This window comes from Loxodonta africana, chromosome 20 (assembly GCF_030014295.1).
Source record: "Loxodonta africana isolate mLoxAfr1 chromosome 20, mLoxAfr1.hap2, whole genome shotgun sequence".
Taxonomy (NCBI): Eukaryota; Metazoa; Chordata; class Mammalia; order Proboscidea; family Elephantidae; genus Loxodonta; species Loxodonta africana.
In genome coordinates, this window is record NC_087361.1 from 74,988,797 (window position 1) to 75,016,601 (window position 27,805).

Consider the following 27,805-nt stretch of genomic DNA (forward strand, 5'->3'; position numbering starts at 1 on the left):
CCATATAGCAAATATTTACTTAGATGTTTATTTTCCTAGATCACTGCCCTGTTTAAAATCTTTCCCAGGATAATTTGCTCAGGAGAAAATGCAAGCTTCCTAAATGGCATACAAAGTCAGCCTCAAATTGGCCCCTGCACACCTCCCAGCAGCCTCTTCCTTGCCTCTCTTCCATAGCCTAGACTACAGTTCTTCTGAGCCTCATTTGGTTCTTTGCATGTGCATAGTCTTCCCTCATCCAGGTCCTTGTGCCTCCAGCACTACTGCCTGCATCCCAAGCCTGCCTCCCCATTTGGCCAACTGCTACTTACCCTTCAGGATCGCTGCTCCCAACTCACTGGGCTAGGTTAAGCTCTTCAGGGTCTCCCGTAGCACTCTTTGTTCTTATAACACTCACCACTTTATTGTCATTATTGGCCTGGTGTCTCTCATTTCCTCTGACCCGTAAGCCCAGGGAGCCCAGAGACTGTGTGTGCAGTGTTCACCACAGTTCCCAGAGCCTGTAAAGGGTAGTGCTCAATACATATTTATTCTGCTTAAATAACTAACGATATGTTTAGAACAGTCCCTGTAAAGACTAAAATTCTTACTCAATGAACCAAATGAATTTAACTAGTCCTTGATGGAAATGTTTGCGTGGAAAATATCCGTGCACCCCCATTTTCTTAGAGAATTTTAAAACAAATGTTCTTAGTAGTATTATTCCATATGGTATATAACTACCAATTTTATGGTTTGTCTCTTTCTAGGAGCAGGAGTTTGATGAAGAATAGAAGAATTTCTGGTTGTTTACGTGACATACAAGTCCACCCAACTCAGAATTTGCATTCTTCACGTTCGTCAGGTATTTTTACACCAAATCTATTTGCACAGTGAGAAGAGCATCAAGGCTCTGGCCCTGCCCCGGGCACTGCCTTGTTTTGTGACCTGTCCACATCATTTCATCTCCCAGAAGGTTCACTTTCCTCCATAAAATGAGGGAGATGGACAGGATAGCCCCTTCCACTTCTGAAATTCTGTGCTTTATGGTTTATCTCAAAGCCTTTATTAGAATGGCTAAGTCAAGTTTGGAAGGCTTGTCTATTGTTCAGAAATATATAACAATATTGTTTTCTTATAATTGAAGAAAAGCAAAGTTGTATGGGGAGGAGAAAAAAGATATATACATACGTGTTTAGAAATGAATAAGTTGGCTCTCGAGAGCTACACCTTAACCTGAAAGCAGTGGTTGCCCATGGCGGGTGGAAGAGGGGAACGGGATAGAAAGGAAGGCTTCCTTTTCACGCCATACCCTTTGGTTCCTTTTAAATTTTAATAATATGCATGTATCATCTATTAGAAAATTACTTGAATTGGAAAAAAATGTTTAAAAGAAAAAGTTATGGAAATTATTCCTCTGAATAATTATTTTGTACCGATATTGATGATAATGTTAATTTGCCTTCAGCATGGGGGATACACTATAAATTTGTATGTGTAACTACTCGTAATAATTAAAATTACTCTATAGTAACAGTAGGCTACTATGCAGCAATGAAAAGAATGAACTACTGATTCCTACAGTAACCTGGATGAATCGCCAAAACATTATGTCGAGTGAAAGAAGCCAGACACAGAAGAGTACTTATTGTATGATTCCATTTACATTAAGTTCAAGAAGAGGCAAACCGATCTATCTACGATGACAGAATCCAGGATCGCTCAGAATAGAACAGTGGTCAGCTCTGTTAGGGGTGTTGTCTGGGAAGGCTTAAGAGGGAACCTGTTGGATGGATGGAAACGTTGTGTACTTTGATCTCAGTGGGATTACACTGGAGTATACATATATAAAAAAAATAGCAAACTGTACGGTTGAGGTTGATTTGCACATTTTTATTGTTGCTGTCAGGTGCTGTCAAGTCGGTTCTGACTCATAGCGACCCTGTGTACAACTGAGTGAAACACCGCCCGGTCCTGTGCCTTTCTTACAACTGTTGCTATGCTTGAGCCCATTGTAGCCAGTGTGTCAATCATCTTGTTGAGGGTCTTCCTTTTTTTCACTGACCCTCTACTTTGCTGCTTTTAAATTATATATGCACACTTTACTGCATATAAATTATATATCAGCAAACAAAAAGTTTTTAAATTACTATGTAGCATAATAATCTATATGAGAAATGTACTAATGGAGTATGAGTAGCAATAAAGGAAATTATATTTCAACTTGACTTTAAATTAAAGAAATTAGGACTTCTTTTTGTTTAATCATAAAATTATCTTTTAGGAAAATAATTAGTATCTATACTACTTATTTAATCTAAAGTAGATCAAAATATGCTGTAGGTTTTTTTTGTTGTTAAGTTAGCCAGCAAAATAGAAGGAGATATATCTGTGGTAACAATATATTTATTCAGCATTATTTGAGAGTAAGATGTTTTACAAAAGTAACTTTTCCAAATAATTGAAGCTATCTCTTCAAGGACTATTTTTAGAAATTGAGGTAGGTAATTTTTTAATGTATTAAGGGGAAGTCAGAGGGAGGAAAAGTCTTTGCTTGTTTGCAGTCTTTGAAAAGGGAAATGGAAACACACATTTAGTATGAGCCTGTCTGGGCAACTGTGAGGCGGTAGATAGAGGTTGAGCCTTTTGAGGCCAGGGGCTGCATCTAGTACTTTCCAGCTTTGGGAAACTGGGCAAGTGTCTTAACTTCTCACTTTAATGGTCATATTTTTAAACTAGATTTTGCAGGTCTTTCTAAATGTTAATATTAGATTTTAGAGTGCATTAATACGGTTCATTATCTTAAACAGACTGTATAGTTAACTATTCTTGATGACTATAATATAGTCATCATCCCAGTAATGATACTGATTTATTAATACCTTGATAGCAGTATAGCATTGGGGTTTGTAGCTTCTCTGTTTTTTTCTTCCCAAATTAAGTTATCTTTGTTCCAGCCTCTTAATAGTCTCACCCTTTGGCTTTATTCTACCTTCATTTAGTTTGCTGTTTCTAATTGACTATGGACTGGTCCAGAAACCCAATCTTACGTGTTAAATGAGAATGGCTTATACCCATGTATTAACACTCCAGGATAAAGTTATTTCCAGAGGCTCTGAATGGATTCTTTCAAGCTTTTCCATTTACTTAGTTTGGACAGTGCTTAGAAAGTTATGTTTTCTGAAAGTCTGTCTCCCAGAGATATGATTTATTAACTATAGATATTCATTTGACATCTCCCTATTTTGATTGTAGTGTACCTGGAGAAGAAACTGTTATAGAGGTACTGGGACATCTCTTTTAATATAGTTTATTGCCTTCTTTTCCCATTTTATTTTATTTGACTGCTATTGTTTTCACCAATTCACAGTTTATTAGGCGTTAAACCCAAAAACCAAATGCACTGCTGTCGAATTGATTCTGCCTCATAGCAACCCTATAGGACAGAGTAGAACTGCCCCATAGAGTTTCCAAGGAGCGCCTGGTGGATTCGAACTGCCAACCTTTTGGTTAGCAGCTGTAGCACTTAACCACTATGCCACCAGGGTTTCCAAGGGAAGATTAATTCCTACTGATAAGTAAATAAAAGAGAGGTTATGTGGGATTTTTGGGTTCTCTGTTACTGGTATTGCAGGTGAGGAACTACTATACCTACGGATTGTTGCTGTTGAGAGAGAGGTTCATTGATCCCTGCATGGGATTGTGTTTTTACTTTGGCATATAGAAATAAGGACGTATTGAAATCAGAATGACCTACTTTGAATTTATTGACCAATGATTCTATAATATGCTCGCCATAATGCATTGTTTGAAAGAGGGTATTGCACCTGAAAACTAGGCCTAAGATGACTGTTTTCTGTTGATACAGGCTTAATGGAGAAATCAAGTACCATTTACTCCAATTCAGCAGAATCATTTCTTCCTGGAATTTGCAAAGAATTGATTGGTTCATCATTAAATTTTCTTGGACAGAGTTATGATGAAGAAAAAACCATGGCAGACAGTCTAATTAATAACTTTCTTACAATTTATAATGGCATATTTGCCATTTCCAAAGCCCATGAAGAACAAGACGAAGAAAGTCATGATAACTGTAAGTAGTCCCTCTGCTTTTATTAACGCACGTGATTGTCTTCTGCATATACGCTTTGATTTGAATGACTATTTGTGACATCTGGCATGAAGTTTTTGGACTGTATTAAAATGTTTTAATGGTGTTCATGTATGAGTTCTTTTATTTGGAGATTATTTCTTCCAGTAATTTTCCTTTTTCAGTGTTCTCTTCCGATCGAGCAATCCAGTCACTTACTATCCAGATAGCATGTGCTTTTGAGCAGCTCGTGGTGCTGATCAAACACTGGCTGAATGATGTCCTAGCTTGCAAAAGCACAGCAAGACTGGATGATGAGTTGAGACAAGAAGTTAAGAAACTGGGAGGCTATTTGCAGTTATTTTTGCAGGTAAATCGATTTGCTTATAATCATTTGAAGAATTCATTTGTTCAGTAAGTATTTATTGACTTCCTACTGTCAGCCTCTTCCCTGCATTGTCTATATTAGATATATAGGATTTTCAAAAGTCCTTTCTGCTTTGAAATCCTGAGACTGTGGGTATCTACAATTGATTTATTGAACCAGAAGTTCTAAGTGATACACAAGTATTAACTCATTGAATCCTCATAACAACCCAAGAACTATCACCACTTTACAGTTGGGAAAATGGAGACAAAGAGAGAAAAGTCCAAGGTTATTAAACTAGTAAGTAGTAGAGTTGGAATTTGAACCCAAGCAGTCTTGGGCCCAGAGTCCCTGCTGTCTACCATTATACCATGCTAGCCCTCAATTAAGGTATTGGGAAGAGAGGCAAAGCCTTACTCCGGTTATGGATGGGGTTTCAGCTCATGCTGCCATAGCGGCAAAGAAAGTAATTTTATTTTCCTCATTTGTATCAGATGAAATTAGGTTTGGCTGTGAGTAAGAAGTAGGATAAAAGGTTACTTTCCTCTCATGTAAAATCTGAATGTAGGCATGGTGGCTGTGCTGCACAAATTCCTTGGGACCTAGGCTCCTTCCAGTGCTGCCCTCTGCCGTGACTAATGCCTTCATGTCCACCATGGTGGTAGAGCTCCCACTGAGTCCAACCTAGCAGAATTCAGGGAGGATTCTGGAAATTGCCATATGACACTTCTATTTACATATCATTGGCCAGAACTGCATCACATGGCCATATATGCAAATACTCTGGGGAAATGTAGTTTTTATTCTAGGCACCTGTGTACCAAACTGAAAAATCAAGGGTTCTACTCCTATGGCAAGAGGGGGGAATTGATAGAATACCTGATAGTCTGCCATTCTCTGTAAGAATTCCTTGAGAGCATTCTATTATTGTAGTAGAGTTTGTTGTACCAAATACTTCCTGAAATAAGTGGGCTATTTACTAACTGGCATTTGGAAATCTTTATTTGGTCGACTGATCTAACTACTCAGTTTAAATCAGATGTTGATTTTTAATGATCTTCTCCCCTGGGAGGTCTTTTGGTTAGGCACCTGTCGTACTTGCTTCTACAAATACCCTGGACTTCAAGCGTTATGCCTTTTAATGTAATGTATTATATACAGGTCTGTACTCCTGGACCGTAAGCTCTGGGAAGGTGGGGCTGTGTGTGTTTTTTCACAAGGACTCATCATATGATAGATACTTAGTTGGGCACTTGTTACTGAATTACACATTCACATTGGATGAAGGATCACTTTAGATGTAGGTGATGAGGAAGTAGAATGATTTTGACATGTAAGGGTGGACTGCAAACAGGTGTGGGTGAGGTAGTAGATGAAGGAGATGCTCTTATAGCATAGAGCCATGAAAATGAAAGGAGATAGGCTTGCCCAGAGAGCAAAGCTGGAGAGCCAAAAACTGAGGGTCTGACTTAGACTCCAACTTAGAGAAGGGAGTTAGTTGAAGGATGGTCTGTGGTAGAAACAAGAGTTTGCTAAGAGTTTGCTAAGCTGCTAAGCTTGGCTATCACCATCACCAGTGGCAGTACCATTACCAGTAACTGTCAAGTCGGTTCTGACTCATGACAGCCCCATGTACCTCAGAGTAGAACTGTGCTTCATAGGGTACTCAGTGGCTGTTTTTTTTTTTTTTTTAATAATTTTTATTGTGCTTTAAGTGAAAGTTTACAAATCAAGTCAGTCTCTCATACAAAAACCCATATACACCTTGCTGCACACTCCCAATTGCTCTCCCCCTAATGAGACAGCCCACTCTCTCCCTCCACTCTCTCTTTTCGTGTCCATTTCGCCAGCTTCTAACCCCCTCCACCCTCTCATCTCCCCTCCAAGCAGGAGATGCCAACATAGTGTACAAGTGTCCACCTGATCCAAGAAGCTCACTCCTCACCAGCATCCCTCTCCAACCCATTGCCCAGTCCAATCCATGTCTGAAGAGTTGGCTTTGGGAATGGTTCCTGTCCTGGGCCAACAAAAGGTCTGGGGGCCATGACCACTGGGGTCCTTCTAGTCTCAGTCAGACCATTAAGTCTTTTTATGAGAATTTGGGGTCTGCATTCCAGTGCTCTTCTGCCCCCTCAGGGGTTCTAGGTTGTGTTCCCTGTCAGGGCAGTCATCGGTTGTAGCCGGGCACCATCTAGTTCTTCTGGTCTCAGGATGATGTAGTCTCTGGTTCATGTGGCCCTTTCTGTCTCTTGGGCTCGTAATCACCTTATGTCCTTGGTGTTCTTCATTCTTCTTTGATCCGGGTGGGTTGAGACCAATTGATGCATCTTAGATGGCTGCTTGCTAGCGTTTAAGACCCCAGACGCCACTCTTAAAAGTGGGATGCGGAATGTTTTCTTAATAGATTTTATTATGCCAGTTGACTTAGCTGTCCCCTGAAACCATGGTCCCCAGACCCCTGCCCCTGCTACGCTGGCCTTTGAAGCATTCAGTTTACTCAGGAAACTTCTTTGCTTTTGGTTTAGTCCAATTGTGCTGACCTCCCCTGTATTGTGTGTTGTCTTTCCCTTCACCTAAAGTAGTTCTTATCTACTATCTAATTAGTGAATACCCCCTCCCACCCTCCCTCCCCCCTCTCATAACCACAAAAGAATGTTTTCTTCTCAGTTTAAACTGTTTCTCAAGTTCTTATAATAGTGGTCTTATACAATATTTGTCCTTTTGCAACTGCCTAATTTCACTCGGCATAATACCTTCCAGGTTCCTCCATGTTATAAAATGTTTCAGATTCCTCACTGTTCTATATTGATGCGTAGTATTCCATTGTGCGAATATACCATAATTTATTTATCCATTCATCCATTGATGGGCACCTTGTTTGCTTCCATGTTTTTGCTGTTGTAAACAGTGCTGCGGTAAACATGGGTGTGCATATATCTGTCCGTGTAAAGGCTCTTATTTCTCTAGGGTGTATTCCAAGGAGTGGGATTCCTGGATTGTATGGTAGTTCTATTTCTAGCTTTTGAAGGGAGCGCCAAATTGATTTCCAAAGTGGTTGTACCATTTTACATTCCCACCAGCAGTGTAGAAGTGTTCCAATCTCTCCACAGCCTCTCCAACATTTATTGTTTTGTGTTTCTTGGATTAATGCCAGCCTTGCTGGAGTGAGATGAAATCTCATTGTAATTTTGATCTGCATTTCTCTAATGGCTAATGATGGTGAACATTTCCTCATATATCTGTTAGCTTCCTTAATGTCTTCTTCAGTGAAGTGTCTATTCATATCTTTTGCCCATTTTTTAATTGGGTTATTTGTCTTTTTGCAGTTGAGTTTTTGCTGTATCACGTAGATTTTAGAGATCAGGCACTGATCAGAAATGTCATAGCTAAAAACTGTTTCCCAGTGTGTAGGTAGTCTTTTTAGTCTTTTGGTGAAGTCTTTGGATGAACATAAGTGTTTGATTTTTAGGAGCTCCCAGTTATCTAGTTTTTCTTCTACATTCTTTATAATGTTTTGTATACTGTTTATTCAATGGCTGATTTTTCGGAAGTAGATCTCTAGACCTTTCTTCTGGGGCTCCTCTGGGTAGACTCAAACCTCCAACTTTTCGATTAGCAGCCAAGCGCATTAACCATTTGTACCACCCAGATACTTGGGGGCAGTACAGAAACCATGAAAATAAAACTCCTAGATTTGGAGTTTGGAATACCAGTGTTTGAACCCATGCTAAGTTAGTTCTCATGCAAAATAAAAATTGCAATCCCTACCTGGCAGGGTTGCTGTGAGCATCAGATGAGTTAATGTTGGGGAGGGGGGGAACCTATTAGAATAATTGGTGTGTAGTTTCTGTCCCTCTTGCCATCTGTTAAAAACACGTTTCATTTTGGGGTTTCTACCGATAGCCCTATGAGAGATGTTTTATATAGGAATCACGGATGAAGAGCCCAGACTTGGAGGTAAAGTTAGGCTGAACTCAGGAGAGACACGGTTAAGCTGAATTTAGAAATTACACTTTCTACATAAGTATGGTTTGGCAATCTTTACCTTTTAGCAACACAATTAGCATATTCCAGAAAGCAGGCTAAGAGAAGTATTCTGAAGAAACACAGACGTGGTCAATCAGGTAACATGAAGAAGGAAAGCTCAAGAGATTTTCCACAGCCTTCTTGGGTATACGCCAGCGGAAACGTAGCAAGCCTTTTGTTTGAAGAGGTTTTCTTTTCCTCCCTCTTGTCCTTCCTTTCCCTCTTCTTTTCCTTCTCCACTTAAAAAATGAAAATATCTTGACTAACCATCTCTCAAATAGTTATTAGGCTAGGAAAAGTTAAACAGCAAAAAAGCTGCCGTATCATTTTGTTATTTTCTTTTGATGTTTGTTTGTCAATTTTGTGTCTTATCTAGTCAGTTGCATACTTGCCGTATGTCTCCAATTAGTGTGTGAGAGATCTTTTAGGGTAGAGCCTGTCATTCATTCTCTTACCTTCAGTAGCATGTTTTCTGCTTCTGACTGAGACTTTGATGAAGAGTGGTCACTATATGAAAAAATGCAGAATTTATTTTCTTCAGATTGTGTTTCTGTCTTTGCTTTACCACCCCTTGTAATTTCATGTATCTGATATACTGGTTCATTTTTATCTTATAGGGATGTTGTTCGGATATCTCATCAATGGTAAAAGAGGCTCAAAAGAAAGTGATTCAAATTGTACAGCAGGCTGTAAAGTACGTGGGACAATTAGCAGTTCTGAAAGGGAGCAAGCTACGTTTTCTGGAAAACAGTAACAACAAGGCTGTCAGCCTCCAGGTAACTTAGCAATATTACTTTTGAAAGACTTTATCTGAGGGAACAGTAGAGGTTTCTGATAATAGTTAGAATCACTAAACTTGACAGGTTCTTTTTATTTTTCAAAATAGCATATACTTTTAATAGTTAGACAGTAAAATTCAAAATTGTTTCCATCTAAGTTGGTCAAATGTACCAAATGATTTTAGAAAGGAGATTAAAAATGGAGAATAGCAATCTACTACAGAGGGTTTTCTTAGCCAACCAGCACAAGAAGAACTTTGTAATTCTGAAAAGTTAGTATTTGCTGCTGGCTTTAAGTATTCATGTTGTTGAAAACATATTATTATACAAGAATATTTATGTGTAACTGTTACATCCACAGAGTGGCCTGCCTAAGATAGTAAACATTCTTTACAACATGCTGTATTTGAAATAAGGAGCCCTGGTGGCACAGTGGTGGTTAAGTGCTAGGCTGCTAACTGAAAGATCAGCGGTTTGAACTCACCAGCTGCTCTATGGGAGAAAGATGTGGAAGTCTGCTTCTGTAAAGATTACAGCCTTGGAAACCCTATGGGGCGGTTCTGCTCTGTCCTATAGGGTCGCTATGAGTCGGAATCAACTCAATGGCAATGGATTTGGTTTTTCATATGTGGAATATTAAAGTGCAGACTTGTTAATTTTTTTCCGTATAGACTGTTAGTTCTTATTCCAGCTGTAGCTGAATTTAATGAACTTGGAATGTTTGTGGCCCTAAAATAAGCAGAAATTATAACTTAATTATTTGACGGCTTAAAAATATAAAACCAGAATTTGCCTGTTAATGCTTAAAAATTTTTTCCTAGGAGGATTTTATGGATGCTCTTTGTGATGGTGTAGGCTTAGGAATGAAGATTCTATTAGATTCTGGACTAGAAAAAACAAAAGAACTTCAGCCTGAACTCTTAAGGCTGTGTGCACAAAACGAGGTAAGATGACTAAAAGAATGTTCTGTGTAGTACCAGGTAGCATGTAAGGTTGATTTGTAAACAATAGTTTGATTCCCAAACAGTAGTCTAACTTCATCAGTAAAGAATGTCTGCCTTGAGCATTGTACTACTTTAAAGAATTTTTTATATGGGATCAAACTGACAAAAGCAACTTGAGAGATTAGATAGGAATCTTAGAGGGCAGTGAATTTACATTAATGGGAAGGAAGACTCAGAAAGGAGGGGGAGAACGGTTGCACAACTTGAAGAATATCATCACCGCCACTGAATTGTACGGGTCGGAACTGTTGGATTGGTGCAGGCTCTGCTGTGTATGTTTTAAACAACAACAAAAAATAAAGTTATTTAAGACAAAAAAGAAAAAATGAAACATTGTTTAACTCAATGAATTAGAACTCTATAAACTTACATATTTTGTATAGAATTATTTTTTACTCTGGAAGATGAGGCTGGTGATATCATGATGTGGTGATGTGGTCCCAAGTTATCCTTAGCGTTAACTGCAGCTTCTGTTAGTAAAAAAAAAAAAAAGAAATTTTTTTTTTAGTAACCTGTGCTAAATCCTATCAAGGCCTGAGTTCAGTCTGGATGAACTCCCAAGCAGAGTGAAATGTGGTAGTGACACCTAGTGTTTACTTTGGTTGCTGTTTTCTTACCTTTGTTTAGATCTCCACTTTTCCATCTAGGAATGGAAACTAACACTGATCTCAGATCTTCAACTGAATTATGTTGCCAGGGTGTTCATATAAATTATTTCATATCAAAATATTGAACCAATGAAGGTTTCAGTGACTTGCTAAAATTTGCCTCCTTTCCCACTTCCCTGGTTAACATTAAAGCACAAAACCAATGCTGTCTTAGAGGTGGGTCGTGACACTAAAACCTGTGTTTGAAACCTGGCTTTATCACTCTCCTGTCATTTAGCAAGTCAGTGTTCTGACCCTGTTTCTTCACCTGTCACATGTCATAATACCTATGTCATAGGTCCTTGTGAACTATTTATTTATTGAATAATTTCTCTGGACAGTTACTTGATTAGACACTTTACATAAAATAGTGGTGGGCCACGTAACTTTGCAAGGTAGGAATTACTATTATTTCTGTGAGTTTCTGAGAATTGGAGTACCTTGTCCAGTCACACAACTCTAAAGCCCTGGGCTTTACATGAATGGGTTTTGTAAATCACTGCTCATGCATTAATTTTTTTGTTTCTTGAGCATAATAGTAAGTGAAGTGGGTGTCAGGAAAATAAAAAGTCAGATCTTGTAACAGTGAATTTTCAGAGCCTTTTCTGTTCTAGAATTTTGTTGGTAAAGCCATCTCTGCCCATCCGCATTTCTCTTGCTGGAGTTGAGGCAGCTAGGAGCAGAGCTTTAATCTGAACAGCACGGGGGACCTGGCAGGAAGTCTACTCATTTAAGTACTTTATTGATTGATCTAAGAAAGTAGATATGGGGACTCTTAGCTTCCATCCCTCTGAGTAGTTGTTTCCAGGAAGGCATGGAGTAAGCTAAATCTTTTTTTTTTTAGGAAAACCTTGACATTAATATACTTATTATAGTTATCTTAAAAAAACCAAACCCCTTGCCCTCGAGTCAATTCCACCTTATAGTGGCAAGGGGTTAGAGTAGAACTGCCCCATAAACTTTCCAAGGAGAGGCTGGTGGATTCGAACTGCCAACCTTTTGGTTAGCAGCCAAGCTCTTAACCACTGTGCTACCAGGGCTTCTCAGTTACCTTAGCTGAGGAGAAACTGTCTAAACCAGTGGCTTCCCCTTCCCTTTCCCCTGACTATTGGGTTATATAGATTCGTCTCTGCCTAGGGAAATTCTACCATGTAACTGGGGAAGACACTGAACATTAAGTCGCTCTCCTACTTTCTGTGTTTCCTTGAGCAGTTTACCTGAGCCTCAGTTGTTCCATTTTAAGAATGGGGATGACCATGCATCGTAAAATCCTTCTGAGGATTATATAAGATTAAGAAACAATGTGTATGAAAGTGCTGAACATAGTGCCTGGCAAACCTTAAGTCACTCCACTTGCTTGTACACGTTCTCTTTTTCTCCATGTGTGTGTCTGCCTCTCTCACTTTGTGTGTGCGTGTGTGTTTTTAACATAAAAAGATGTTTTAAAGGAGTTCATACTTTCACTAAGACAAGACCATTGCATCTAATCATGTCGCAATAGACATGAGGTTGATTTGAGCTCATTTGTAACCCAACGTTAGGGCAGGGGCACACTGGACTATTAGCTCAAACAAACCACTGCTGACATCTCAAACGCGGTTTTGCTCATCAGCAGCATCGCTGATCACTAAAACGCTTTGTCGTCAGTTGCAATGCAGAATCTCTGGTGTTCGTGAATAAGGGCATAGAAGAAGTTAATGAAAAATGGAGATGCGAGCGTGTGTGTGATTGTGCTTCATCAGCTGTGAAGCAGTGTGCTAGTGTTAGCTTTAGTACAGTCTTCAGAAAATGGGTCAGGCTCATCTTGTGTACAGCTTATCTACCTGCATCTTCATGTAGGCCTCCACCTCCTTCCTCTCATTGTCTTTCTACAGTATGTCATGGTTATATTTTGTTGCTCATGGTAGGTTGCTAGCTTACAATATTTTTCTTTGTTTGCTGGTAGAGAAGTTTTTGTTTTTTTATTGTACTTAGATAAAGGTTTACAGAACAAATTAGCTTCTCCTTAAACAATACACATATTGTTTTGTGACATTGGTTTACCAACCACACGGCATGTCTACAGTTTCCCTTCCTGACCTCGGGTTTCCTATTACTAGCTTTCCTGTCCTTTCCTGCCCCTGGGCTGGTGTGCCCCTTTCGTCTTTTATTTTTGTTTGTTTTACGGGCCTGTCTAATCTTTGGCTGAAGGGTGAATCTCAGGAGTGACTTCATTACTGAGCTAAAAGGGTCTCTGGGGCCATACTCTTGGGATTTCTCCAGTCTCTGTCAGGCCGGTAAGTCTAATCTGTTTTTGTGAGTTAGGATTTTGCTGTACATTTTTGTCTAGCTCGGTCTGGGACCCTCTATTGTGATCCCTGTCAGAGCGGTCAATGGTGGTAGCCAGGCACCATCTAGTTGTGCTGGACTCAGTCTGGTGGAGGCTGTGGGAGTTGGGGTCCATTAGTCCTTTGGATTAACCTTTCCCTTGTGTCTTTTGTTTTCTTCATTCTCCCTTGGTCCTGACGGGGTGAGACCAGTGCAGTATCTTAGATGGCCACTCACAAGCTTTTAAGACCCCAGATGCTACTCACCAAAGTAGAATGTAGAACGTTTTCTTTATAAACTATGTCTTAGCAATTGAGCTAGATGTTCCCTGAGACCATGGTCCCCATAGCCCTCTGCCCAGTAATTGAGTCCCTCAGGGAGGTTGGGCTTGTCTATGGAGCTTCTATGACCTTGCCTTGTACAAGTTATGCTGGCTTCGCCAGTATTGTGCACTGTCTTACCCTTCACCAAAGTAAGGTCTATTTAGTGTTTTTACATCCTTGCCCCTCCCCCTCTCATAACCATCAAAGATTGTTACTTTTCATGTGTAAACCTTTTTGTGAGTTTTTTATAGTAGTTGTCTCATACAATATTTGTCCTTTGTGATTGACTTATTTCACTCAGCATAATGTCTTCCAGGTTCATCCATGTTGTGAGATGCTTCGCAGATTCATCATTGTTCTTTAGCACTGTGTAATACTGCATTGTGTCTGTGTACCATAGTTTGTTTATTCATTCATCTGTCGATGGGCACCTAGGCTGTTTCCATCTTTTTGCTACTGTGAACAATGCTGCAGTGAACATGGGTGTGCATATGTCTATTCATGTGATGGCTTTTATTTCTTTAGGGTATAGTCCTAGGAGTGGGATTGCTGGATCATATGGTATTTATATTTCTGGCTTTCTAAAGAAGTACCATATTGTTTTCCAAAATGGTTGTACCATTTTGCACTCCCATCAGCACTGCGTTAGAGTTCTAATCTCCCCACAGCCTCACCAACATTTGTTATTTTCTGTTTATTGATTCATGCCAGTAATGCTGGGGTATAATGGTATTTCATTGTGGTTTTGATTTGCATTTCTCTAGTGATCGCAAGCGTTTCTTTATGTGTCTGTTCACTGCTTGAATGTCTTCTTTGGTGAAGTGTCTGTTCATATCCTTTCCCCATTTTTTAATTGGATTATTTGTCTTTTTCTTGTAGAGGTGTTGGATTTTCTTGTAGATTTTAGAGATCAGACCTTTGTTGGTTTTGTCATAGCCAAAATTTTTTTCCCAGTCTGTAGGTTCTCTTTTTACTCTTTTGGTGAACTCTTTTGATGAGCATAAGTGTTTAATTTTTAGAAGATCCCAGTTATCTAGCTTATCTTCTGATGTTTGTGTACTGTTGATTATCGTTTATATGCTATTTGTGCCATGTATTAGGGCCTCTAATGTGGACCGTATTTTTTCTTCTATTATCTTTTTAGTTTTGTTGTTATATTTAGGTCTTGATCTATTTTGAGTTAGTTTTTGTGTATGCTGTGAGGATGGGTCCTGTTTCATTTTTTTACAGATGGACATCCAGTTTTGCCAGGACCGTTTGTTAAAAAGACTATTTTTTCCTCACTTGATGGACTTTGGGCCCTTGTTGAAGATCAGGTGACTATAGGTGGATGGATTTACATCTGGGTTCTCAACTCTGTTCCATTGGTCAGTGTATCTGTTGTTGTGCCAGTACCAGGCTGTTTTGACTACTCTAGCTGTATAGTAGGTTTTGAGGTCAGGCAGTGTGAGTCCTCCTACTTTATTCTTCTTCAATAGTGCTTTACTTATCTGGGGACTCTTCTCTTTCCATATAAAGTTAATGATTAATTTTTCCATCTCTTTCAAGAATGCTGTTGATATTTGGATCAGGATTTCATTGTATTTGTAGATTGCTTTGGGGTAGAATTGACATTTTCACAATGTTGAGCCTACCTATCCATTTTTGTAGATCACTTTTGGTTTCTTGCAGTAGGGTTTTGTAATTTTCTTTGTATAGGTCTTTTACGTTCCTGGTTAGATTTATTCCTAAGTATTTTATTTTTTTAGAGGCTATTATAAATGGTATTTTCCCAATTGCTTTTCATCATTGTCTTTATTGTTGTTTAGGAATACAACGGATTTTTTTGTGTTTGTCTTATATCCTGCTACTCTGCTGGACCTATTGGTTCCAGTAGTTTTCTCATGGAGTCTTTTGGGTTTTCTATGTATAGTATCATATCAGCTGCAAGTAGGGATAGTTTTGCTTCTTCATTGCCAATTTGGATGCCCATTATTATTTTTTCTTGCCTTATTGCTCTAGCTGGGACTTTCAGCACAGTGTTAAATAGGTAAGAGACATCCTTGTGTTGTTCCTTTTCTCAAGGGGAATGTTTCAGCCTCTCTCCATTAAGGACAGTGTTGGCCATTGGTTTTGTATAGATGCCCTTTATTATGTTGAGGAATTTTCCTTCTATACCTATTCTATTGAGAGTTTTTTTCAGGAATGGGTGTTGGACTTTTTTGAATGCCTTTTCTGTGTCGATTGAGATGATCATGTGATTCTTTTATTTTATTTATGTGGTGGATTACATTGATTGATTTTCCAATGTTGAACCATCCTTGCACACCTGGTATGAATCCCACTTGTTCATGGCGTATAATTTTTTTTTGATATGATGCTGAATTCTATTGGCTAGAATTTTGTTGAGGATTTTTGTATCTGTATTTATGAGAGATATTGGTCTATAATTTTCTTTTTTTTGTGGTGTCTTTGCCTGGTTTTGGTATCAGGGTTATGCTGGCTTCCTAGAATGAATTCAGCAATATTGCTTCCTTTTCTACATTCTGAAATAGTTTGAGTAGTACTGGCGTAAGCTCTTCTCTGAATGTTTGGTAGAATTCTCCAGTGAGGCCATCTGGGCCAGGGCTTTTTATTGTTGGGAGTTTTTTTTTTTTTAATTACCTTTTCAATCTCTTTTCTTGTTATGGGTCTGCTCAGATTTTCAACATCATTTTCTGTCAGTTCGGGTAGCTAGTGTTTTTCTAGAAATTTGTCCGTTTCTTCTAGGTTTTCAAATTCGTTGGAGTATAGTTTTTATAATACTCTGTTATGGTCCTTTTTATTCAGTTGGGTCTGTTGTAGTGTCTCCCATTTCATTTCTTATTTGGGTTATTTGAGTCCTCTCCTGAGGGCTTCTTTTGATGTTCTCTTCCTATTTGTTCAAGTTGTATAACTAATATTTTGATTTTGTTCCTTGTTTTTTGGTGTGTGAATCTGTTGCTATAAATTTTTCTCTGAGGGCTGCCTTTGTTTTGGTATGTGTTTTCATTCTTGTTTGATTCTAGGAATTTTTTTTTATTCCATCTTTGATTTCTTCTATTACCTAGTGTTTTTAAGCAGGGTATTTATTCAGTTTCCATACTATAATTGATTTTTTTTCCTTGCTCTTTCTGTTGTTAATTTCTACTTTGATGGCATTGTGATCACAGAAGATACTTTGTATTATCTCAGTGGTTTGAATTTTGTTGAGGGTTGCTTTGTGGTCTAAGATATGGCCTCTTCTGGGGAACGTTCCGTGTGCGTTGGAAAAGAATGTGTACTTTGCAGCTGTTGGGTGGAGTGTTCTATATTCGTCTATGAGTTCAACTTGGGTGTTTGTGTCTTTTAGATCTTCTGTATCTTTGTTGAGTTTTTTTCTAGATGTTCTGTCCTTTACTGAGAGTGATGTGTTGAAGTCTACTATTATTGTGGAACTGTCAGTTTCTCTTTTCAGTGCTGTTAGAGTTTGTTTTATGTATTTTGGAGCCCTGTCATTGGGTACATAGATATTTATTATGGTTATGTCTTCATGATGGATTGTCCCTTTAATCATTATATAATGCCCTTCTTTCTCTTTTATGGTGGATTTTTCTTTAAAGTCTGTTTTCTCTGAGATTAGTATTGCTACTCCTGCTCTTTTTTGGTACCTGTTTGCTTGATGTATTTTTTTTCCATCCTTTGATTTTTAATAAATTTTTAATAAATTTTCTTTCTAAGTTGTGTCTTGTATAGACAGCATATTGATGGATCCTGTTTTTTTTTAATCCATTCTGTCACTCTATGTCTCTTTACGGGTGCATTTAGGTCATTTACGTTCAGTGTAATTATCGATAGGTGTGAGTTTATTGCTGTCATTTTTTGGTGCTTTTTTTTTTTTTGTGGTGCCGACATTTTCTTTGTTCTTCTTGCTCTCCTGTGCTGAATTCCTTTTGTTTGTAGATTTTTTTCACTTCTTTAGCTTTTGTAGATTTTGTGTTTACTGAGGCTTTATGTTTTTCTTCTTTATTTTGATGAGTAGTTTTGTTAACTTTTTTGTGGTTACCTTGAAATTTATGCTTATTTTCCGAAGTTTGAACCAGTCTTTTATTATTTGGTATCGCCTTGCCTTCCTCTGCATTTGAAAGTTTTATATTTATACTGTTTATTCCCTCTTTTATTGCTCTGACATTGTTGTCATTTACAGATTAACGTCTCTGGTTTCCTGTTGTAAATCTTTTAGTTTTGATTAATTCTTGAGAGTTCATTACCTAGTTTGGCATTTGGCTGATGCAGTCTTGTGTCCTAGATTCAGGCTGTCATCTGAGGTTGTTTGTTCTCTAACTGAAGGACTCCCTTAAATAATTCTTGTAAATTTGGTTTAGTTTTTACATATTCTCTTAATTTCTGTTTATTTGGAAATGTCCTAATTTCGCCATCATATTTGAGTGAGAGTTTTGCAGGATGTATTATTGTTGGTTGGCAATTTTTTTCTTTCAAGGTTTTATGTATGTCATCCCATTTTCTTCTTGCCTGCATGGTTTCTGCTGAGTAATCAGAGCTTAGTCTTGTTTCCACTCTGTATGTGACTTTTTGGGTTTTTTTTGAGCTGCTCTTAGTATTCTCTCTTTGTCTTTGGTTTTAGTGTGTGTGATTATGATATGCCTTGATGATTTTCTTTTGGGATCTGTCCTATACGAGGTTCATTGAACTTCTTGGATGGTCAACTTTTCATCTTTCATGATATTAGGGAAGCTTTCTGTCAGCAATTCTTCAGTGATCCTCTCTGGAGCTCCAATCACTTGCACATTTTTGCTTTTGATTGTATCCCACATCATTCTCAGGGTTTCTTCATTTTTCTTTGTCCTTTTCTCTGATTTTTCCTCAAACAAAGTGGTATCCACCTATTTGTCTTCAGTTTCACTGATTTTGTCTTCCATTGTTTCAGACATTCTCCTCAGACCTTCTATGATGCTGTCCCTTTCTGAAATCTTGTTATTTATCTTTTGGTGTTCTATCTAATTGTTGTTTTTGTATAATTTCTAGTTGTCAATTCATTTTGTTATTTTGTTACTGTATTATTTTCCTGAATTCTCCCATTGTTTTGTCTGTCTTTTCCTTGATTTTGTCCCTTTTTTTCCCTTTAGTCTGCTATTTCCTTCAACTCTTGCGTAGCTCTGAATGTTAGAGATTTGAATTTCCTATCAGGTAGTTCCAGTGCCTTTTCTTCTACTGGAACGTCATCTGGTATTTTATTTTGGATGCCTACAGGAACCATCCTGTCCTGTTTTTTATGTTTGGATGTTGTCTACCATCTTTGGGGCATTCAGTAGTTATTTTCTTTATTTATTGATTACAGATTCTGTTTGTTTCATCTTGCGTTTTTGTTTTATTTGGTTATGTCTCAGTAGGCAGGCTGGACATTCTTTGTTGTTTGCTCGTCTGTGGGCACAATGCTTCTCACCACCTTGTCCAATGGGGAGGGCCAGTTGCTCAGCTGTGGTGTAGCAGGGTAGGGCCTGTGGAAGGGAAGGGCTGGGATGGGTGGTTTGTTGCACATACTGGGGTCGATAGGGTGGGGCCAGGGCCAGTGCAGGACAGGTTCCAGTGGACTGTGCCTGTGCTACTTGGGGGTGCAATGCTCAGTGTATGGTACAAATAGGCAGGAGGGAGGGAGGAGGTTGTAATGTGTGGGGCAAAGTGGGTGTGGGAAAGAAGAAAAAGAGGAGAGAGGAACAGGAGCCATAAAAAAAAAAATGCTGAGGGAACCTGCCTTGGAGTGGTGTAGACCCAGGGAAGCTGTGTGCCAGTGGCTTTCTAGCCAGGTGATGAGACACAGCCCATGAAGGAGGGACAGATATGGCACACGCAACTAGGTTGGCAGGAGAAAGGAAAGGAAGGAAGAGAGAGAGATATAAGAAACTAGATTAAAAAGAGAAAGAAAGGTACATATGGCTAGGTGGTCAGGAGAAAGGAATGGAAGGAATGTAGACAGAGACAGGAAACTGAGAAAAAAAGATGCCAGGTAGTTGGGAGGAAGGAAGGTAGAGAGAGATAAAAAACTGAGAAAAAAGAAGAAAGAAAGTAAAGAAAGAAAAATGCCCTAAGAGAGCCCACCAGAAGTGGGTCCCTAGCCGAGTGGCACTGCAAAACCTGTCAAGAAGGAGTGGAGATGGCACACGGTGCCAGGTGTTCAGAAGAAGGGTAAGGAAGGAAGGTAGAGAGAAAAAATTGTAAAAAGAAAAGAAGAGAGAAAGGAAAAAAATAAATGCCCAGAAGGAGCCCAAACTCGTGTGGTGGCATGGACCAGGGAAGTGGCTTCCCAGCCACATGGCACTGCACTGCCTATCTAGAAGGAGCAGAGATGGCACAGGTCGCCAGGTATTCAGGAGAAGAGAAGGAAAGTATGGTAGAGAGAGATAAGAAATCAAGCAAAAGACAAAAATTTAAAAAATCCCCGAGGGAGCCCACTGGCTTGGCAGCATGGACCAGGGAAGTAGCTCCCCAGCAGTGTGGCACTGTACAGCCCATCTAGAAGAAGCAGAGATGGCACACGGTGCCAGGTGTTCAGGAGAAAAGAAGGGAAGGGTGGTAGAGTGAGACAAGAAATTGAGAAAAGAATCCCCAAAGGAGCCCACTGGCTTGGTGGTATGGACCAGGGAAATGGCTCCCTAGCTGTGTGCTACTGCACAGCCCGTCTAGAAGGGGTGGAGATGACACACAGCACAAGGTATTCAGGAAACAAGAAGGAAAGTAGAGAGAAACGAGAAACCAAGAAATGAAAAACAAAAAGGAAAAAAGAAAAAAAAAATGCCTCCAGGGAGCCCCCTGACGTGACGTCGCAGATGGGGAAAGTGATTCCATAGCCAAGTGGTATTTCAGAGCCTGTCAAGAAGGAGTGGAGATAGCACACAGAGCCAGGTTTTCTTGAAAAGGAAGGGAAGGAGGTGAGAGCGAAGAAACCAAAAGAAGCTGGAAAAAAAAAAAACAACAGCAACAAAAAAATGGCACTGAAGGAGCTGGCTGGTGTGGGCAGGGTAAATCCAAGCAGAATGGAGCCAGTGCCTCCCCAGGTGGGTGACCTCAGCCTGCTGGGTAGCGGCAGAGGCCAGGCAGGGGGAAGAAGGGTGGGGGGTGGGAAAGCATGTATCGCTGGCTACCAGGTGCTTTGTCATCTCCTCCTGGGAGCTCCATGAACCTGCCTTCATGTACTCCTTATTTGCTGATCTGGGTGGCTGAGGAGTCCAAGATGGTGAATCCATGCTCGCTTTCTGTCCTCTGTCTGTTTCTCATTCCATTTGGTACTTGATTGAGTTCTTTATCTCTTCATTTGACACTTAGGATTCCAGGATTGACATTCATCTCTGTTTTACTTAGTTTTTTGGGTCTTTGCTGTGGAGGGTCAGTGTGGTGCTTCTGTCTATAGCTCCATGTTGGCTCCGCCCTCTAGGTTACAGTATTTTTATAAGTTAAAACTCATAAGAGTCTAAAGAAAGAAAACAACAATATCCAAAGAATAGAAAATAAGCTCAAACATAAGGAATTGGGTTTACAATTTTAAAGCTGGAGTTAGGGGAAAAAATAATTTGGGTATTCATTTTTTTACCACCTAGAGGAAATTTGCATTAGGCCTAGGGAAGAGCTCTGTGGGTAAGGTCAGCTAAATACTTACACAGAATTCCCTGGCAGAAATTAAGCAAGAAAGCACTTTAGGGGACAGCTTTGAGTGCTACAAAAGTAAAGTCAGGAGTTAGACAGTGGCTCTCACCCTGATTTTGAGTCTGAAGAGCTAGGACCTGGTACCAGGTACCAAACTGCCCAGAATATATTCCCCTATTTGTAAATTGAGGACAATAACATATGCAGTTATTGAGAATCAGATAATAAAATGTATGTAAATTTCCTGGAGAATAATATTTGTTTGATAAATTAGTTACCCTACCCCCTTCCAAGGAAAGTTTTGGAAATTTCATTCCTATAAATATTTCATTCCTATACATATTTAGGAGCCCTGGCAACACAGTGGTTAAAAGTTCGGCTGCTAACCAAAAAAGTAGGCAGCTTGAATCCACCAGCCACTCCTTGGAAACCCTATGTGGCGGTTCTGCTTTGTGCTATAGGGTCTCTATGAGTTGGAATTGACTCAACGGCAACAGGTTTATTTTTTTTGCTTGTTTTGTTTTGTTTTTTATACATATTTAGGAGCCCTGGTGGCACAGTGGTAAAGAGTTTGGCTGCTAACTAAAAAGGTTGGCAGTTTGAATCCACCAGCCACTCCTTGGAAACTCTATGGTGCAATTCTACCCTGTCCTGTAGGGCCACTGGGAGTCAGAATTGACTCAGCGGCAACAGGTTTGGTTTTTTGTTTTATACATGTTTAAGTATAGTCAAATCCTTTTATAATAGCAAACACTGGAGAGTATATTTAATGTGGACATCAACGTGTAATTTATTTTGAAAGAAATTCCACTTACATGATTTTAGGACTCTTTAAGCTGTTTAATTACAGTTCCAGAGCTATAACTCTAGTCTTCTCACTTCTACACTAGAATTCTTTTTCCAATCTGAGCCCATATAGTTCTAGGATTTTTATACATATAAATAATTGTTTATATAATAAAATATTTTAATGTTCCCTATAGGTTACCATACAGATGAAAGCTAATGCCATGGGACTGATTAAATCTCTTGAAAATGTCTTTACTGAATGGAAAACAGTAAGAGAAGCTTTAAATGGTTTTTAAGTTTAATTTTGTTTAGTGTATTTTATTTCAGTTTTTATCCTTAGCCAGAGACTCCCTTTTGCATGTTTAATTTAAATGTGTACAATAGGTCTTTGGCTATTTCCTCTTGGGTGTTATAATTTGTCTTAAAGTGAATGGATAAGGGATTGTATAGAAACTGATGAATGTACTTCCTCTGCTTCTTAACTGCTACTGGTTTGGTAACTGTCAGCTTGTGCTTGGATAGTCATTTTAGGCTGAAAAATAAATTGTGTTTAATAATCAGTGTGCTCAAAGATCTTAAAATGCAGGTGAATTAGACAAATTATTTTATTCCCATGTCACAGGAAATAGAAAAATGTAGACCAAGTATATAATCAGTATATTAAATAGGAGTGTAATTTCTATGGCTTAAAATTTTTTATTTATATAAGAGATATTATGACAATGAACCCTTAAAAATTAAATAAATTTATTTTTTATGATGTTGGATAGTAAATGATACTGTTGGTTTATTTTCATGTCATAGGATGATAGGACTTTGATTTAAAATTAATTGAAAATTTCATATTTTTTTTGAAAAACAGTAATTGTTAATGTATTTTGGTCTCGCTTATAGAAATAAAGTTAAGCACTGATAAGGAAATTTAAACTCACTCTCTTTTTTAAAGATAAGATTCTGACCATATTAAATCGTATTGACTAAGCCTTATTGCCTTGTAGCCTCCTATGCAATCTAAATAATATTAACTTTATTTACACAGAAAAGTTTCAGAACTCAAGTACGAGAAGAAAACTGTGGGTACCAAGATCTGAAGAAGATGGTTAATCTTGCCCCAGAGTTCTTGAAGTTAAAACATTGCTTAGACCAAACTGTTCAAATTATTATTTCTACATTGAGAGGTATATACTCCAAATGGTATTGTAGTTAATCAGAATTTTATATTTTAAGGAAACTGGGCATTATTCTTTTTCATTTCTAGTCTAAGTCATTAACTAAAGCCTAACTAATGTGTCTTCATTCATGTTTAATCCTGATATAGGATTTTGGACAATTGAATTCCATATATACTTTATATGGATTTTATTTATATGTATATAAATAGCTCTGCCTAGATATTTAGATCCTGAACAACCAGATACTTATCTAGCAGATAAGCACTTTAACTGAATAGTCTTAAATAGTTTGGAATTGTCTTGATAGGGTCACTTTGACTTAAAAGATATCTAGAGTCATGTAACCATAATAAATACCTGTTACAAACTGAAAGGGTTAATTAACTTTTTTTCTTCCTCTTGTATAGGATGCCACAGTGATGTAAGTCTTCTCAAGAGGTGTGTTGAAAGTATTTGCAACTTCGCCAGTAATTTTCATGATTACTTCAGTCACCCCTGTAATTCTGTCAACAGCTGTGAGAATAGAGCACCTCCAGTTGGCCACAGGGAGCTAGAATCTCTAGCTAAGTCACTCCTCTTATGTTTTGAATCAGAAGAAAGACCTGATTTATTGAAACCCCGGGAAACTTGTAATCAAAGTACCAGAGAACAACAATCTAAATCAAGTAGGACTGAATCTGTTAGGAAAAAAGGTATACCAAAGCGGGTCTATGAACTCCATGGCTTGTCTTCAGGAGTGACCTCGGAGGAAAACACATCCAGTAGGATTCAGTGGGTGTGAATACCGACCAATAGGCGCTTAGTGGCTATCCATGAAAGAGAAAGAATACTTGAGAGCCACTTTTCTTTATGCAGGAGAATATAAAAAGCAAGAATTCAGCTTAAATATTTCAAAGAAGTTCATATATGCTGGTGGCCTTACACTGGGTATGGACACTATTAGCATTATGGAACCCTGATTTGAAAATGCCTGAATGTACACTCAAGTTTCTCAGCAGGCAGTTTTAAACAGGATGTTAACCACATTGGAACGTTGTGGCAACAAAATGAAATTAGGAATTCAGAAACCAAGTGAACGGCCATTTCTCTCGTTTTTCATTGCCTTGAATTTTAAATGTTCATCCTTAGCATTGATATGTTATCTCTGGTTGGTTCATTGGTCTGTAAGTAGTTATTTTTTCCTGAGTGGAAACCTCATCAATCAGTTCAATTTATTCCTATGCCTTCTCTCCTCTACAAATAGCCAGAATGAGATTTATGGTAGAATTGCCAATACACGTTTAACTAAGGCAGCTTTTCCTGCTTTGTCAAATCTAAAACTTTTCTTAAAGGATCATCTGGTTGCCATTTTGAATAGTGTATTTAAGGGTGTAGTTTCCTGTTCCTTTCCAAATTATAAGCTGCTACCAGCACTGTTTTTTTTTTTTTTTTTACCAAAATATGATTGCTGACATAGTAGTTTACTGTGTTATCTACATACCATAATGAGGGTCATATGAATATAATTTAAAACCAATTAAATATTGCCCAAATCACGCTCAACTGTTGGGTGGGCTCAGGAGATCGGAAGCTAGGCTTTGATAATGCTTTTTTTGTTAAGACTTTGGAAGATGATTTGATAAAGTTTCAAGATCCTTATTGTGTTTCATGGTTAGGAAAAACAAAACACTTTTATCTACAATCAAATAATAAAGATCGTATGATTCTATTTGGTGGGATCTTACATTAAGGCCATAGCTTGACATTTTTGACCTGTTCAAGAATGTGTATAATTTGAAAAGATGCATTTCATGACCCTGCTTTGGTGATGCAGCAGTTCCTATACTGAGCAGCTCTTGGACAATAGTTCTTTTAAATAACTTGGTCTCTTCCTTGGCCTTTTCATTTGCAGATACCACCTGCATTATTTGGCTTCCTTAGTGGAAATTGGCTATTAGTACTATGACTAAGTTTGATGATTTCTTTGTTAGGGAGAGATTGTAAATACATACTGGTCATCATAGGCAGAACAATGTTGAGGAACCAGGTGTCCTGTTTTCAGGTGCTTGAAAATGGTGCAATTCAGTAAGTTTGCTCCCCCCGCCCCCCGCCTTTTATTTTGGGCATTTGAGCTTGTATTCCTTCTGAAGTTCTTATGTATTTTCAATAATCAGTGCTCTGCCAAGTGGCACTTTTCGCTATCAGGTTTTATGAAATGTAAATGTACACAATAAGGATTTTTCCTGAAGGTTGCACTTCTTTCAAGAACTTCTTAAAGTATCAGTATAATAATTTTCATCTTAACGTTCAGTATTTAACCATTACTTTATCCTTTCTAAACTCATGACTTCATTGGTCAGAAAATTTTTAGTGTCTGTAAAATTTTGTGTATATATATTTATACTCTTAAGTAAATTGTTATACTGTATTTGAATGAATGGTGAAAAACATATTTGCTATTAGAATCATGCATACTAATAATGTAAAGAAAATGTCTTTAATAAATGTGGTAGTTTCAGAATTGTCTCTTGGTCTAAAGTTTTTTATTTTTATTTATCTTTTGTTCATTTACTTTATTCCTGACTCGAAATTGCTTTAAAAGCTCTGGCTTGATAATAGCTATCCTAGTGTTGCAAATCAAATAAAAAATTAGGAAACAGCAAATATTACCCTGGTGGTGCAGTGGTTAAGCACTCGACTGCTAACCAAAAGGTCAGTGGTTTGGGCCCACCAGCAGCTCCACAGTGGAAAGATGTTGCAGTCTGCTTCTGTAAAGCTTTGGAAACTCTATGGGGCAGTTCTACTCTGCCCTACAGGGATAGATTACATTGCCTCAAACCAAAATTTTTGAAAGCTCCCACTTGTTGGACCCCAGTTGTTTATAATATTATACTTTCTTGATGCAAAAGACCTCTGTTAAAAATAAAACTCAAAGAAATTGAAACATAGGGTTTATCCTGAGCAGTTATCCTATATGCATATAGGGAGACCATTCTGGTTCCAGAAAAAAGCAAATTGCTCAAAGTCAGCTAGTTACAATGAGGCTTAGAGAAGAGGAGGGAGAAGAAGGTCAACCTTTGGCTAACCTTAATGTGAATGACTGAGCCCTTCCTTCCCTCCTTTACTGAGATCAACAAATCTGAGGTTACTTCTGATCTGGCTGCTAATAATTTTGGCCCTCCACCCACCTGCAGCCATTTGACTTTTTGAGATTTAAATTAGGAAAGCCTAAAGATAAGGATGCCTTTTATCACCACTCCTATTTAGCACTGTGTTGACAGTCCTAGCTAGAGCAATAAGGCTAGAAAAAGAAAAAAAGGGCATCCAAATTGGTAAGGAAGAAGTAAAATTATCCCTATTTGCGAATGATATGATACTATACAGAGAACCCAAAAAACTCCACGAGAAAACCACTGAAACTAATAAATTAGTTCAGCAGAGAAGCAGGATAACAAAATAATCTTACAAAAATCAGTTGGATTCCTATACACCAATAAAAAAAAAATAAAGAGAACTACAAAAAGGAAATCAGGAGAGCAATGCAATTTATAATAGCCCCTAAAAAATAAAATACATAAGAATAAATCAAACCAGGGACGTGAAAGACCTACAAAAAGAAAACTACATAACACTACTGCAAGAAAGCAAAAGAGACCTACATAAAATGTAGCTCATGGATAGGTAGACTCAACATTGTGAAAATGTCAATTCTACCCAATGCAATCTACAAATATAATGCAATCCTAATCCAAATACCAACAGCATTCTTTAATGAAATGGAAAAACTAATCATTAACTTTATATGGAAAGGAAAGAGGCCCTGGATAAGTAAAGCACTATTGAAGAAGAAGAATAAAGTAGGAGGCCTTGCACCTACAACACCTCAGAACCTACTGTACAGCTATGATAGTCAAAACAGCCTGGTACTGGCACAATGACAGACACATTGATGAATGGAACAGAATCGAGAACCCACATGTAAATCCATCCACCTATGGTCAGCTGATCTTTGACAAAGTCCCAAAATTCATTAAATGGGGAAAAAAACCGTCCTTTTAACAAACGGTGCTGGCAAAACTGGATGTCTATCTGTAAAAAAGTGAAACAGCCCATACTTCACACAATACACAAAAACTAACTCAAAATGGATCAAAGACCTGAATACAAAACCAAAAGCTAAAAAGATAATAGAAGAAAAAATAGGGTCGATGCTAGAGGCCCTAAAACACAGCATAAATAGCATATAAACTTGTAACTAACAATACACAAACACCAGAAAATAATCTAGATAATAGGAACCTTCTAAAACTTAAACACTTAAGCTCATCGAAAGCCTTCACCAAAAGAGTAAAAAGAGAATTTACAGACTGGGAAAAAATTTTTGGCTATGGCATTTCTGACAAAGGTCTAATGTCTAAAATCTATAGGAAAATCCAACACCTCTATAAAAAAAGACAAAAATGGGCAAAGGGTATGAACAGACACTTCATCAAAGAAGACATTCAAGTGGCTGACACATGAGGAAATGTGCATGATCACTAGCCATTAGAGAAATGCAAATCAAAACTACAATGAGGTACTATCTATCTCACCCCTACATTACTGGCATGAATCAAAAAAAAAAAAAAAAAAAAAAACCCAGAAAATAAATGCTGGAGAGGCTGTGGGGAGATTAGAACTCTTGTGCACTGCTGGTGGGAATGCAAAA

The 27,805-nt window shown here is 38.2% G+C and overlaps 1 protein-coding gene across 2 annotated transcripts in view; it reads left to right on the forward strand.

The window, feature by feature from the left end:
• The window catches only part of KIF14 (kinesin family member 14), a 73,975-nt gene extending 48,267 nt beyond the window's left edge, over positions 1 to 25,708 (forward strand). For both annotated transcript variants that reach the window (XM_003410204.4, XM_010590194.3), the window contains 8 exons: positions 750 to 844; positions 3,848 to 4,072; positions 4,255 to 4,439; positions 9,080 to 9,238; positions 10,063 to 10,185; positions 22,141 to 22,215; positions 22,986 to 23,124; positions 23,526 to 25,708. In XM_003410204.4, the coding sequence (XP_003410252.1) occupies positions 750 to 844; positions 3,848 to 4,072; positions 4,255 to 4,439; positions 9,080 to 9,238; positions 10,063 to 10,185; positions 22,141 to 22,215; positions 22,986 to 23,124; positions 23,526 to 23,899 (1,375 nt within the window). In that variant the 3' untranslated portion in view covers positions 23,900 to 25,708. The remainder of the gene's footprint in view (positions 1 to 749; positions 845 to 3,847; positions 4,073 to 4,254; positions 4,440 to 9,079; positions 9,239 to 10,062; positions 10,186 to 22,140; positions 22,216 to 22,985; positions 23,125 to 23,525) is intronic.
• Positions 25,709 to 27,805: the final 2,097 nt, after the last annotated feature.